Here is a 14,657-nt window from a genome sequence, read left to right on the forward strand (position 1 = left end):
TTTATCACAAAAAGTGAAGGTTCTTTAAACGTTTACACTTTTTTCTTTTTATTAAAAAAAATTACAAATAAAATATAATGATTAATCATTTTAAATTTATGATTATTGTATTTATTTAATTTATTGATTCATCTTATGTTTGTTTACTTACTTACTCTCTTTTGTGTTTATTCTAAAAAATTACAAATAAAATATAAGGGTTAGTTTTTTAAATTTCAGGTTATCTTATATGTATGTTTAATGAATGGTTGATTCTTCTAACTGTAAAATTAAATTAGTACTGTCAAATTAAAATTAATTTAATTTTCACTTATGAATTGAGAAATATTAAAATATTTACAGAAATAATATTTTGATTTTATTAAATATTATATTAAGAATATTACTAATATTGCTATATCAGTTTTAATTGGATTCCATTAAAGTATCAAGTAATTAATTATTTAAACTCAGAGTATATGATATGAAAAGTTTTCTAATAAAATACAAAGACTTTCAAAAAAGAAAATTGCAACCCTTTTCATATTTTCATTTCAATAACTCTTTTTACTTAAAATCATTTTTTTCCTTTTTTGCAATTTTATTAAATACTAATTTTTATATTAATGCTTTCAATAATTTAAATTATTCAGTTATATAATAAATACAAGATGAAATAAAATTAATGCGTCATATTTAAAAGTAAAAACCTTTTTAATTCTGATGTAAATCTAAGTGATAATAATGAAATAACCATTAAATCTTGTTTCAAAAAAAACTTAATATTTTGGTTGATAAAATAAAAACATAGTTTAAAAATGCTTTAATAGTATTTTAAACGAACAAAATTTATGTAACTTCTTAAAAAAATATTTTAATATCATGCTTGCATACAAAATTTCAATTATGTTTGTTTAACTAATTCGCTTTATACCACTAATTAAAGTTATTCTTTGATAATCTTTAAATTTTTAATATTTGCTTGCCACTAATTAAACATCTGAAAAACTTATATTTATCAATTTCTGCTTTTTTTGGGGAAAGAATTTCTTTTTTCTTCATTTCTTCCTTTCTAATAATATACAATAGCCCGAGCTATTACAATTTTTTCATAACTTTAGAAACTCATAAAGAATGAAAAATATTCATTATTTAAATTAGCTCCTTAGATCCTTACCTCATCTTTTTTAATTAGAAATCCAAGCAACCAATTAATCATAAAATTTTTTAGATTAAGTAAATAATTCAAAATTTAATAAGATAAATCTATCTATTCAGAATTTTTAAAATGCCTTATTGAGTTTTGCCAAAATGTATTTGAAAAAGTAGCATTTTAAAATTGAATAAAATTGTTTTCTTACATAAATTAATAAGAAATTTGATAATTTATTATCTATTAGATTTAGTTTGTTGTATTTTACCAAATCAATGTATTTTTGACATAAATATTATTAATTATTATCATTATTATTTACTAATAAATTAAAAAATAGTTAGATGAAACATCATAACAGCTTAATTTCATTATATATAAGATGAATTATTCAAACAATCTAGTCATTTATTTTTTTTTACCTTACTATTCGTTTTTGTTTATTTCAATACTTTACAAAATTGAATTTATTAACTTTTCGAGTTGTTTTAAAAAATAAAAGATGATATTTAAATATAAAGATATTGCAAAAAAGTATTAAAATGTAAAAAAGTACTATGCTTAGCTTTGAAAAGAATATATTTAATTTAATATTATAAAATAAATCTATCACTTTTAACTCATTAAATAAAATAATATTTATTTAAGATTTATTGTTTTCGCATACATAATTTTTAAATCACTTCTTCTATTTTATCAATTAAGTTTTGGATGAAAAAAGAACTGTTAAGAGTCTTTAAGTGTTATAAAACTACCCAAATAAATTTATTGTAAATCCTCTTAATTAAGCATTCCCCAATTTTAGTATTATTTCTTATAAAAAAAATTAAATTTTAATTTGTCTAATAATTATTATGAAAAAAGAAGCTGCTTGAATTAGAAATTTTATGGCTAATATCTATTTTAAAAGTTATTATTATCATCATCTTAATGTTAATCTTTATTTTTGTTTTAAATCAATCCTTATTTATATATTTCTCGCTTCTAATTTTAAAAAATGAATACAATAAAACATATCAAAATTAATGTATTTCTTTGAGAATATTTATTCAATTTTATAAATTTAATTAATTTTATCAAATCAAAAATCTTTGAAACGATTTAAAGTAAATAAAACATAGGGAAAACAATTTTTAAATGCTAAAAATTAAGGTTATTTCAATTTAAGTCAAAATATCATTTTGGAGATTTTAGATATGTGAATTATAAAAAATCTCAAAAAATAAACAATTCAGACAAGCAAGTATACAAAAAAACATGAAATAAAATTAATTAATTAATTTTAGTTTTTATACATTAAATTAAGGTATGTATCTTATTACTATTATTGCTCATTCAAATACAAATACAAATACAGGAAAAGTTAAGATTTTGATTTAATTGATATAAAAAAATAAAAAGGTAAACCCTATTATCATTTATTTATGGGTCTACCAAATAAAATATTAATGAAAGAATATTATTTAAATATAAAAGTAAACTAAAAATAACAAAATGTAGGTTAATCTAATAATATATATTTCTGCTAAATAGCTCAATTCATTTTATACAAAACTAATCTCAGAATCTTGAATAAAACTGGATTCAAATTCAACTAATTACTTTAATTAACTTAATTATTATATATTTATTGTTAAAGAATATTTATTACCTTATGGTTAGATTTAAAAATTTCAAGCGTTTACACTTTCTTAGACCTTTTGCAAACTGAATTTAACCTTCAGGATTATATTTATTGTATCTTAGATTTAATATAATTTTAAAGGTTAGAGATAGATTTTAGTCAAAATAAAAATAACAAGAGAAAATTATTTAATAATATTTTGTATTGTCTAAGTCTAAAAATTCTGAAAAAAAGTAAATCAAAAATTAATTATTAATTTAAGGAGTTAGCAAAAATATTGTACTTAATTTATTCAATTCTCTTTTATTAGTTTAATTTTTAAAATATTATTTTACTTAATATTAAGTATTAAATCAGCTAGTTTTTAGCATTATGATAAACCCTATCCCAAGCTTCCAGCTCCTTCATCATCTATCTCATTCATACTAAAATTTATTTTAGCATTCAATAAAAAAAAAAATTTTATTTACTTCAGGTTAAGGTTTAATCTACATAAATTTTAGCATTTAGCTATTCCAAAAATTAAGCTTTAAACACCTTGATCTCTAATGGAATTACTGCTATATACATATTTGTTAAATTTAAAAAATAAAGATTTATGAAATGAAATTTCTTACTTTAGATTTAAATCTAATGAAACTAATGACTGTATTTTAGAAATTCCTATTCCCAATCCTGTAACACCTTTGTCCTACACCCCTGATTTGCTGAAATAGGATTAAACGATTATATTATACCTCTAAAAAATAAAGAAAATTACTATAAATCTATAGAAATAGCTTTAAGATTGGTGCAGTTTGCCAAATTGCTAGTTAAGTCAGTAATAGCTTATTAATCTAGCTAGTTTTCACTTTATAAAAACAATTTCTAAATAAATAAATAAGTTTTTTTAGATTATTTAATACTCTAAATTAATTTGTAATGAAGATAAATTAGCACATTAAGATAAACTTAACCCAAGAGAGCTAGCTCCTTTTTTTTGTATCTTATTCTTTCTTTAAATTTAATTATTTAAATATAAATTATTTAAATAATTTTTATCAACGCTAATAAAAGTTGTAAAGATGTTAGGTATCTTAGATGAGGTAACTTCTGTGATAGAGAACCAATTCCTTTATCTCCAATATTATTTTATCTAATAAATAAAATAAATATCAATTACAAAAAATTTGCTAATAAATCTTACATTAGATTAATAGAAATATTCACTAAATTTATGCATATTTCTAACCCTTATGAAAATTTCGATAGTCCTTAATCAGTTATTCCATTATTACTTCAAATTTATTTCAGTTAAATTATGTTAACAGTTAAAATAAAATTACTAAAGATTAAAATAGATTGTTGAAAGATTAGAATACTAAGATAACGCATCTCCTATTCCTTTCATTCCTTTATCTTTTATTTATAGTTAACTTTTTATAGTAAGATAATTAATAAGGCTTTTAATAAATCTTATAAACTAATTCGTCTAAAATTTAATACGATGTTATTAAAGTTATTGAAGATATTGTTTCACAAATAGCTAGTTCTTAGAAACAATCAGATATCCCTAAATCCGTAATCTTGTTTTTACTGTATTATAAAAATTGAGTGATTATTTGCTTTAATAAAATAAATTTAGATAATTACCCTAATGTTAAGCTTAATTATTTTAATGACTAACTTTGAGATAATCCAACACCTATACCAGAAGCTCCTGTGTCTCCAAATTCATTATCACTAATTATATTAAATTAAAAGAATTGTTAAATATTTCATATATAAAGTTTAATTGTACTATAAATCTAGGTTTAAAAGCTTTAAAATCTTATGTTCTCCTAATTTTTGAGACATATAGACAATACCTTCATCCTAGATCAAATTTTATCTGATTTTAGGTTTTTAATATTATCTATTTTCTTTGAATTCAATTATTTACTCAAGTGTGATTATAAGATCCATTAATTTAGGGAACTTTACTATTTCATCGCCAAAATTAGAAATTCCTTTATTCTTGATTTAATTATACCTTTTAAATAGTTTTTTATTTTATTAATTAATAAAATTATAATTTGAATTAGTTTGAAAAAATAATTTTCATAATTTTTTTGTTTCATGTTTATTAACACAAATATTATTTTATTAATCCTCTTTAATAGTCAAAAATATACCTAAAAAATAACCTGATTAGAAAAAATTAAAAATCATTCAATTTCAAATTATTTCTAAAATATATTAGATATTAAGAAAACAACTTTAAGAGTAAAGTTTAAAGATTGATTTTATTTAGAAACTTTCTAAAAAATATTAGATATTAAGAAAACAAACAACTAAGGAGTAAGGTTTAAAGATTGACATTATTTAGAAACTTTCTAAAAAATAAGTAAGTAAAATGAATCTGAATAAAATAATGATTTAAAATTAAAGGATTTTTTACTTTAAAGATAAATTAAGTTTAATTAAATTTTAGCATTTAGCTAATTCTTAAGCTAAACCATAAATTCCTGCGTCTTGAACACTATTATTGCTTATATAGAAATTATATTAAAGCTATATAGGATAAGTGAATAGTACTTCAAAATTAACTATAAATTTTAAAGATTAATGCATTATGCAAGCCCTTTACATATGCCTATAGCTCCATTTTAGACAATTTAATTCTTGCTTTTTAAAATTTAATTAATTATTAGTCTAAAAAAATATTTTTCTTTATTAGAAATTATCTTATTTTAATTTAATTTACTTTAAGTTTAAAGATATATCATAAACATTTGGACACAAAGAAAGTCCTATTCCTAGATTTTAAGCACCTTTAACTCCAATAAGGTTGTGACTTTGTTAAAAATAAATTAATATAAATAAATAAATAAAAATAAAATAACCTTAAATTAATGCTGATTTATTCCAGTTTCTAGCAATTAGCAATAGAGTTTATAATTTCACTGATTCCATCATTTCTTATTTCGTTCATCCTAATTTAAATTCAAAAGTTAAAATACTTTATTTACTCAATCTATTTTTTTAATTACTCTAGTTGTAGGTTTAACTAAGTTAAATTGACGCATTCTGGTAAACCAGACTATAACTCAGATGCACATAAGTCTCCTATTCTTTTCCAACTAATTTGATTGTAAAAAATATCGAATTAGATTTCTAATTTTAAGAACAAATAAATTCCAAACCTTAAAATCAGATTTAGTTTTTGACATAGCTCTTTTTTAAGAGATTTAAACTTTTTAATTAAAATAAATAATATATAAGCAAAAATTATTTTATATGAATTATTATACTTTATCTAAATTATATATACTCATGTTATAAGAGTCTTACTTTTAATTTACTAGCTTCTAATAATTCTTTTTTTTATTTATTAAGTGATTTTAAGCTAATTTAATTTATAATATTAATAGTATTTCAGATACATTTTAATTAAACAAATTAATCCTCATTAGATATCTATCAAAATATGTCAGTTAAGATTTAATTTAATTACTTACATAAAAAGAAGAAAAAGATAATTAGTTTTTCTTTCCATTAATAGGAATTATCAAGATTAATATTTTATAACGACTTAAAATTAATAAATCAAATTAATTTTTATCTTTAACTCCTTTTAACGTAACTAAATTTATTTGTTAATGTGTATAATAGATTAATAATAATGCAAATATTTAAAAATCGAAACAAATTGTTAGTTAAATTATAATAAATTAAGTGTTATTTGACGACTAGATGATAAACATTTCATTATACTTGTTATTATTACTAGATTAATTTCATAACTTTTATTCAAATAAGTGAGCTTAGAACTTATTTTAGATTCATTAAAGTAGATTTAAAAAGTAAAAAGGCGAATATAGATTTGATTAAAATCACTCAATTAAGCTTAATCCATAAATGATTGTTGATGAGAATAGTAAATTTATCGGTATTTTTTTTAGTTTTGGGTAAATTTGAATTTATCCATCACTTTTCGAAACAAAATAGCCCATATTTAAAAACTGTATTTATGGGTAAATAAAAAAAAATATTAATTTTTTTAACAAAATTAAATAAATATCTTTTTGTATACTTTCGATGTGACGATTTTCTTCAATTAAGTAAGAAGTATAAACTATAATTTAGATTGAATCTTTTATCGTAAAAAATAAAAGGCTATTGTTGTAATTAAAATTCAAATTACAATCAATTATTTTGTTTTTGTTTATAAATAAATATAATAATATTAAATTTTTTTTCTTCAAAAATTTATACTGTTTAAAAAGATTATTCATAATTATTGTTTTTTGCAATACTGTTTCTAAAAATAAAGTAGTATTTAAAGTGATTTAAAGATTAGTAGTTAAAAAATGAATAAAGGAATAAGCTCGCAAGATTAAGATTAGCAAATAGTTGAAACAACTAATTTTAGTTATTTTAATACAAGGAGTTTTTAAAATTTTAGCAATTTGACTTAGAATTTAAATGAAAAACTCGTTATGCTACAAAATAATTTGCAGGAATCAATTTAAACAGCTTCAATTGAATATAATTAACTAAGTTCTCATAGTTTAAGTAAATTTTAATAGCTATTACTATTTAAGTTAAATAAAAATATATTTTAAAAACAATCTTTGAAAGCAAAATTTAAATTGGTTGTAGATTTATTTTTAAAATATCAAAATTTGTTTTAGTTAAAAAGAAAAAACAATCTTTCTACCTATTCTTAAAAAAATAATATCTTCTTATTTTTAAAAAATATAATTTCAATAATAGCCAGAATTTATAAGTTAAGATTTTTTAAATAACAAATTAGAAGCACTTACAAGATTAGAAGAAGTTAAGAAATTTGAGATTGACCCACTGCTTAATTAAAAGTAAAGCAAAATTAATAATTTAAGTAGAAGTAATGAACATTAAGTTAATATAAAAAGATAACTTATTAGTTAGGAGCTAAATTAATATGTGGTATTTAATAAGTCTCTCCAAAAATATGAAGTAGATATATCGTTTATATCCTAAAAGGCTAAAAGCTTATAATTATCTTAAATTGAAAGATAAAATCTTCTTAATTTATACATCAAAGATAACGCTAACAAGTTACAAGATCAAATATTGAAATTAGTAAAGAAGAAAAAAATAGAATGGACTGTGCAAAAAAATAAAATCGTTGGAGGTGGAGGAGCTTGTTGTAGCAAATAATACGAATCAGATCAAATAAGCATAAATCCAATGGAAGCTAAAATATAAATTTATAAAGAAATAGATATTAACCTTAAAATAGATAAAAATTTTTAGAAGGTATTCAATATGCATGTTATTTAAGCAAATTTAGATAGTAATTAGATGAAAAAATTAATACAAAATGGAGAACAAGCACAAACAATCAAAATATTGTTATAAAATTTGAATCTTATTAAATATCAATTAACCAACAAAATAAACGATTACAGAGTTTATGTTATCTAAATATTTAATCTATGTTTTTAGCATTTTATAAGTGGAGTTGATCATATTTCAACGCAAGATCAATTCTAAATAAATGAAATATTGTAAGAATTTATTAATCATTTGAAGCAATCAATTTTTGCTTATCCATGCTTAGATTTGTTCTACTTATTTTCCTTCTTACAAGCTATTAACGAAAAGGATTTTAACAAAACAAGCAAATTTAATTAAATTCAACTAATATCTCAATTTTTTAGTTTGGATATGGAAGGAAGTATTTTTGAAAAAAAAGTTTAATACTGTGACTATTAGTTCCAAAAAGTTCTAACAGCTAAGGAACAAGCAAAACAAAGTAATAAACAAGAACTTGTTTAGTATTTATATTATGCAGCCTTTTCAACTCCTAAAGATAAAACAGTAAAAATATGGGAGATTATTGATAAAGTAGATAAAAAAATATAAACAAATAAGGACATAATAGTTCGTTAAATTGGAGCGTTATTTGCTGAGAAAAAATAATATTTTTGCTCCTATCCCTTTGAAGAATTTTCTTTTTACTCTAAAAAATTTATCTAGCTAAGTGAAAATTCAACTTCTAGCTAACTATCTATTTATCTATTGCAGCAAATCAGCTACATATTAGAAAAGTATTAAAACGAAAATAGAGATGTAGATATTTCTTAGAGATATTACATACTAAATGAAGATTAAAGCTATGATATTTTTATTAAAATGCTTTAGCATTACTAATTGTAAGAAAATCCCTCTGAAAATTTTTTACTTTATTACAAGTTCTCTTTTTAAGATATTTATTTCAGGTTCCTCTCAAATAAAATCCTATTACAACTTTATAGCTTAAATATAAAAAAAGAACAAATATGGGTTCCTCTCATATATGCTTACGCAACTGAGAAAAACTAGTCTATTAAAATTTTGTTTTACAAAAATTAAAACTTTATTCAGGATCTTAGAAAAGAAATAGATGACAATTAGAAGAGTTTTGCTCTCTAATAAGTAATTTAATACAAATAATTTAGGATTTAAAATCTTTTGGGTAATCAGATATAATAGGAAGAAATATTTGATTTGGAGGAAGAATTCTTAGATTAATAAGATTTGATTGAGAAATTAGATTTTAGCTTAATAGAAAAGTGGTATTTAGATACAAAGCACGAATTTGATGAAAGAATAGCAAGTTAAGATGAAAAAGAAATTAATGAGTTATATATAGATTAATACTTCATATTTTTATCTGGAAACTAATCATTTTGTTAGCAATAAAAATAAGAAGAAGAAAATTTAATGAATACCAAAAGTGCTATTTCTATTATTCAAGATAATTTTTTGACTTAAGATCCTGGCATGAATAAAAAATGCAAAATATTAGGCATCACAGCATAAGGAGGCTCTGGAAAGTCTATTCTACTCTAAAAATTGTAAGCAAATTTAATGAAGTAAAAATGGAATCCATATTAACAAAGGTGTAATGGCCATACAGACAATAAATTTAATAAAAATAATGAGAATAACTATGTTATACCTATTTTTATTAAATTCAATGACTTAAGTGTAAAGAATCCTTCTATCAACAATTACCTGCTGAGTATGAATTTAGATAAAAAATAAATTAAACTTTTGAAGGAAACAAAATAATAAAAGCTAATCTTATTAGATGGATATGATCAATATCAAGGAGATTACATGACGATTTATTCTTAGTTAGAGTTGGAGGAATGGAACAATACCTATATTATTATAACTTCAAGACTAGAAGGATTCACAATTGATGATGCTTGTACTTATTTTAGTCAAGAGGATGAATTTGGAAGAGTAGACTTATCATCTTACTGTTTAGTTGAATTTAAGAATTTAAAATAAAAAGATATAATTTACTACTGCAATCTGTGGGATGTTTCAATGCAAAATAGATCATAAAATTAAGTTACAGATAATTAAAACGATAAGATAACTAATGAAAAGTAAGGCCAGCTTATTTAAAAAATACAAAAGTGCTTTTAAAATAATTAGCTTGAGTCTATACTTTACTAACCTTTAAGTATTCACTTTTTAGTGAAGATAATATATAGCAAAAATATAGAGGATATAGATACTTTGTTAAGTGATTTAAATGAATAGATTTTAATTGTAGATTTTTTTTTCAAAGAATATTTCTAAAAAGAGGCAGAAAACTTTATGAGCTAAAATATATTGGATGTAAAGAATCCTATGCTAAGCTATAGCATTACAAACTAATTCTTTGAATTCTTTTAAAATATAGCTATGTAAATGTTTATTTCGAAAGAAAAGTATAATAACTATTTAAAGTTAGATTATCAGCAGATGAGGTTTACTATTTCATAGAATGTCTTTCAATCTTTACAAGATCCTTCGAAGATTTAAGCATTGGAATTAGCACTTAAATAAAAACTATAAAATTTAATAGACCAAGGGCAAATATTAAGATTAACTAACAAAGAACATTAAAACTAAAGAGAACAAACTACAAATCCAAAAGAATATGTTGAGTTTACAAGCAAATATCTTTATGAGTATTTTTCTGCTCGAGCTATGAAATGGGATTTTGATTTTCATGAAGAAAATATATATGCTCTTGATATTTTGAAATTGGAAAAGTTTAATATCAACAAAAAGATTATTATGAATCCAGGTGTTAAGTAGTCAGAGCAGTAAATCATCTTTAAATTCTAGCAGCTCATTAAACATTTAATATAGTCAAATGATTTTTAGGAGACTTACATAAACCAAGAAATCTCCAAGAATAATAGATATATTTAGTATATTAAAAGATCAAATATTTCTAAAAGTACGGAAATAAGTAAAATAGATATTGGCTCTTCTAACATGCTATCTATTTTATTTTCATCAAAGTTTGCTTTCCCTTTTCTCAATCTTTAGAAATGTTCTTTCTCTAGAGCTTACATTCCTTTTAGCAAAAGTATAAATATAAATTTCTAATAGTGCAATTTAGAGAATTCTTATATTGATAAGTTTAATCTCCCTTGCTTTGAGACTTCAAATTTAAAGAATGCAATATCAGATTAGTTTTAGAAGGTGTTTGACTTGCAGAATATTTTTTCGTTTAAAGATATTGTTTTCTTCAAAAACAGCATTTTGATTACAATTAGTGAAACTGGATTTATTAACAAATTTGATGCATAAAATAATTGCAAAAATATAAACCTAATAAAATCTAAGCAAATAACTTGTGGATAATTATAAAACATTTACATGATAAATAGCAACTAATCACTACTTGCATCTACTAAACGAACACTTTTTCAAATTAACCCTAATACATTTGAAACACAGAATACTTTTACATTTTCTGAGGAAATAGTCAAAATCTCAATATGCCAGGATCAATATGTTGTTACCCTTGAAGATCAAACTAAATTCTATGGTAATATCTAAAATGGTTTAATTAATTTAGATAAAAATTTAATATAAGGTACATTTTCTTTACTTACAAAAGACTATATAATAACCTAAAATGAAAACATATTAAATATGTACAGTTTATAATAGAATTTATAATTGATAATTTCTATTCCGTTTGAAAAGAATGCTTTACTCAATTCAGCAATTTCAAAAAATGGTAAATATATTGCAACGATATCGGAAGGTATAAATATCAAGGTATGGGATTTAGAAAATGAATGTAAACTTGTTTAACAAATCTAAGGTCATACTGATAATATTTTATCTATAGCATTTACCTCAGATGTCAAATACCTAGCTACAGCTTCAATGGATAAAACATGCAAAATATGGAATTTAGAGAGAGGGTTTTAACTTATTAAAACTTTAGAAGGACATACTACTCCAATCTCTACAGGGGCTTTTTCAGATGATGGAAGATTTATAGCAACAAGTTCAAGCGAATTCATTTGCAAGGTTTGGGATTTTTCAAACGAATTTCAACTAATTAATTCTTTTGAAGCACACTCAGCTCAAATTTCGTAAATTGCATTTTCTAATAATAGCAAATACCTAGCAACAAGCTCATGGGATAAAACTTGCAAAATCTGGGATATCAACTAAGGATTTGATCTTACTTATACACTATAAGGTCATACAGTTTAAATATCCTCAATTGCATTTTCTTTTGATGGAAAGTACATTGCTACTGGTTCTGGTGACAGCACAAGCAAAATTTGGAATGTTGAAAAATCTTTTGAATTAATGCATACTTTAAAAGGACACACAGGCTATGTTTCTTCAGTTGCTTTTTCTTTTGATGGGAAATACTTTGCAACAGGTTCAAGCGATACAACATGCAAAATCTGGAGTATTGAGAAAAAATTTCAATTACTAAACACAATTGAAGGCCATTAAAAATTTATTTTTTCAATTTAATTTTCTCCAGATAGTAAATATTTAGTTACAGGTTCTTAAGATTAAATTTGCAAAATTTGGGATGCCTAGAATTCATTTGAGTTTATCACATCGATTTAAGGAAATTTAGTAGCAATATCTGGAGATTGTTAGTAAATTGCAACAGTTTGTGGAGATAAAGTGTGCAAAATCTGGGATACAACAAAATAATTGGAAGTTATTTATTCTTTCTAAGCGCATCAAAGTTAAATTCGCTCTTTAGCTTACTCTAGCGATAGTAAATATCTAGTAACTTGCTCAACAGATAAATCTTGCAAATTATGGAATGTATAAAAGGGATATTAATTAAAAAATGTAATAAAAGATTTTAGAACAAGTGTGTCTTCTGCTGCTTTTTCGGCTGATAAAAAATTTTTAGCAGTAAGTTTTGACGATAAAACATTTAAAATTTGGAATATTGAAAAGGAATTTGAGATAATTGAGTCAACGTTAGGTCACACTGATTCAGTTCTTTCATCTGTATACTCATTAGATGGAAAATAATTTGCCACTGGTTGTGCAGACTCAAATTGTAGGATTTGGAATTCAGAAAAAGGATTTGAACTAGTTAAAACAATTAAAGGACATTCAAAAGAAATCACATCAGTAGCTTTTTCTAGAGATGGAAAGTACTTTGCAACAAGTTCCACAGATAAAACTTGCAAAATTTGGAACATAAATAACGATTATTAACTTATATACACTATAAGCGGACTACTAGATATCAATTCACCTATAGCATTTTCTTTAGATAGTAAATATCTGATAACAAACTATGAAGACAAAACTTGTAAAGTTTGGAGTGTAAATAACAATTTCTAAGTTCTTTACACTATTCATGGTCACACAGATTTTATCTCATAATTTGCTTTTTCAATGGATTAAAGATATCTTGCTACGGCATCTATTGATTAAACATGTAAAGTTTGGAATATTTGTAAAGATTTTGAACTTTTTAAGTCACTTTAAGGCCATTTTGATTAGATTTCAGCTGTCAATTTTTCTCCAGATAGTTCCTATTTGATAACAGGTTCAAAAGATAAAACCTGCAGAGTTTGGAATGTTAACAAAGGTTTTGAATACACAAGTTTGATTGAAGGTCATAAAGACTAGATTAATTCAATTGATTTCTCAAAAGATAGCAAATATTTAGCTACTGGTTCTGCTGATTAAACATGTAAAATATGGAATATAGATAAGGGGTTTCTTCTGATAAATACTATTTTAGGGCATTTTGATGTTATTTCATCTGTTTAATTTTCATTAAACAGTAAATATATTATAACAAGTTCTTGGGATTCAACTTGCAAAATTTGGAATTTTGAAAAAGGAATACAGTTTATCAATATGCTGGACAATCTATCTTTAAATTAAAAGCCATATGCGCTCTCTTAAGATAGAAAATATTTGGCAATTTGCTGTGATAATAAAGCTTGCAAGATTTGGAAATTACAGAAATAAATTTAGTTGATAAATACAATAAATTATAACTAAGGTAATATTTAACAAATAGCTTTTTCTGCTGACAGTAAATTCCTTGCAACTAGTAATGGAGATATGTAATGGAAAATATGGGAAGTAAACAACCAATTCACATAAAAAAATTGCAATATAGAATGTAGTAATAATTAAGATATGAATGAAATATTCTTTATAGTTAATAATGATAAATAGGGTTTCTAATAGCAAGAGAAGGTTATCTTTAATATAAGAGAATAAAATAAAAATTTGTCAGATTTAAAGAATATGGAAATCTTCGAATAGATATTTCAAATATGAAAGCTAATAAAAGCAATTATATTTTTTAAAAACTTTAGTTTATTAGTATTCTAATTTTAAATTTATATTTTTTTAAGAGTATTTTTAGTCAAATATATTTTTAAGTTTGTTTATTTAGTTTTTATCAAAGTTAGTTACCCAGGAAGTCATTTTTATTTTTGTCCAACCCTATAAAAGATAGTTATAATAAATATATACAGATAGATATTACCCATATTACTGAACTGTTAACTTCAAAAATTACATTGATTATATTAAGGTATAAATATTCTTTTTTTATTTTTTATTAATCTTTGTTATATATATAATATTTTCATT

General features: G+C 22.4%; 2 protein-coding genes across 2 annotated transcripts; one reads left to right on the forward strand and one right to left on the reverse strand. All coding sequences in view use genetic code 6, as the record gives it.

Annotated features, from left to right (window-relative positions):
- Positions 1-2,666: 2,666 nt before the first annotated feature.
- Positions 2,667-6,052, reverse strand: TTHERM_00400780 (kinase domain protein; the record flags this gene model as incomplete). The annotated part of the gene is made up of 21 exons (XM_001014051.2): positions 2,667-2,733; positions 2,784-2,873; positions 3,092-3,181; positions 3,227-3,316; positions 3,374-3,463; positions 3,517-3,606; positions 3,662-3,751; positions 3,802-3,891; positions 3,943-4,032; positions 4,082-4,171; positions 4,242-4,331; positions 4,389-4,478; positions 4,537-4,626; positions 4,678-4,767; positions 5,176-5,265; positions 5,313-5,402; positions 5,482-5,571; positions 5,621-5,710; positions 5,768-5,857; positions 5,921-5,970; positions 6,029-6,052. 21 exons carry the CDS (start codon positions 6,050-6,052, stop codon positions 2,667-2,669), a joined length of 1,761 nt encoding a protein of 586 aa, XP_001014051.2.
- Positions 6,053-7,087: 1,035 nt separating this feature from the next.
- Positions 7,088-14,339, forward strand: TTHERM_00400790 (WD domain, G-beta repeat protein; the record flags this gene model as incomplete). Its single annotated transcript, XM_001014052.2, has 2 exons — positions 7,088-7,292; positions 7,534-14,339. The coding sequence occupies 2 exons, from the start codon at positions 7,088-7,090 to the stop codon at positions 14,337-14,339; spliced, it is 7,011 nt and encodes a 2,336-aa protein (XP_001014052.2).
- Between the last annotated feature and the right edge of the window lie 318 nt (positions 14,340-14,657).

Source organism: Tetrahymena thermophila (genome assembly GCF_000189635.1).
Source record: "Tetrahymena thermophila SB210 genomic scaffold scf_8254666, whole genome shotgun sequence".
In the NCBI taxonomy this organism is placed as follows: Eukaryota; Ciliophora; class Oligohymenophorea; order Hymenostomatida; family Tetrahymenidae; genus Tetrahymena; species Tetrahymena thermophila.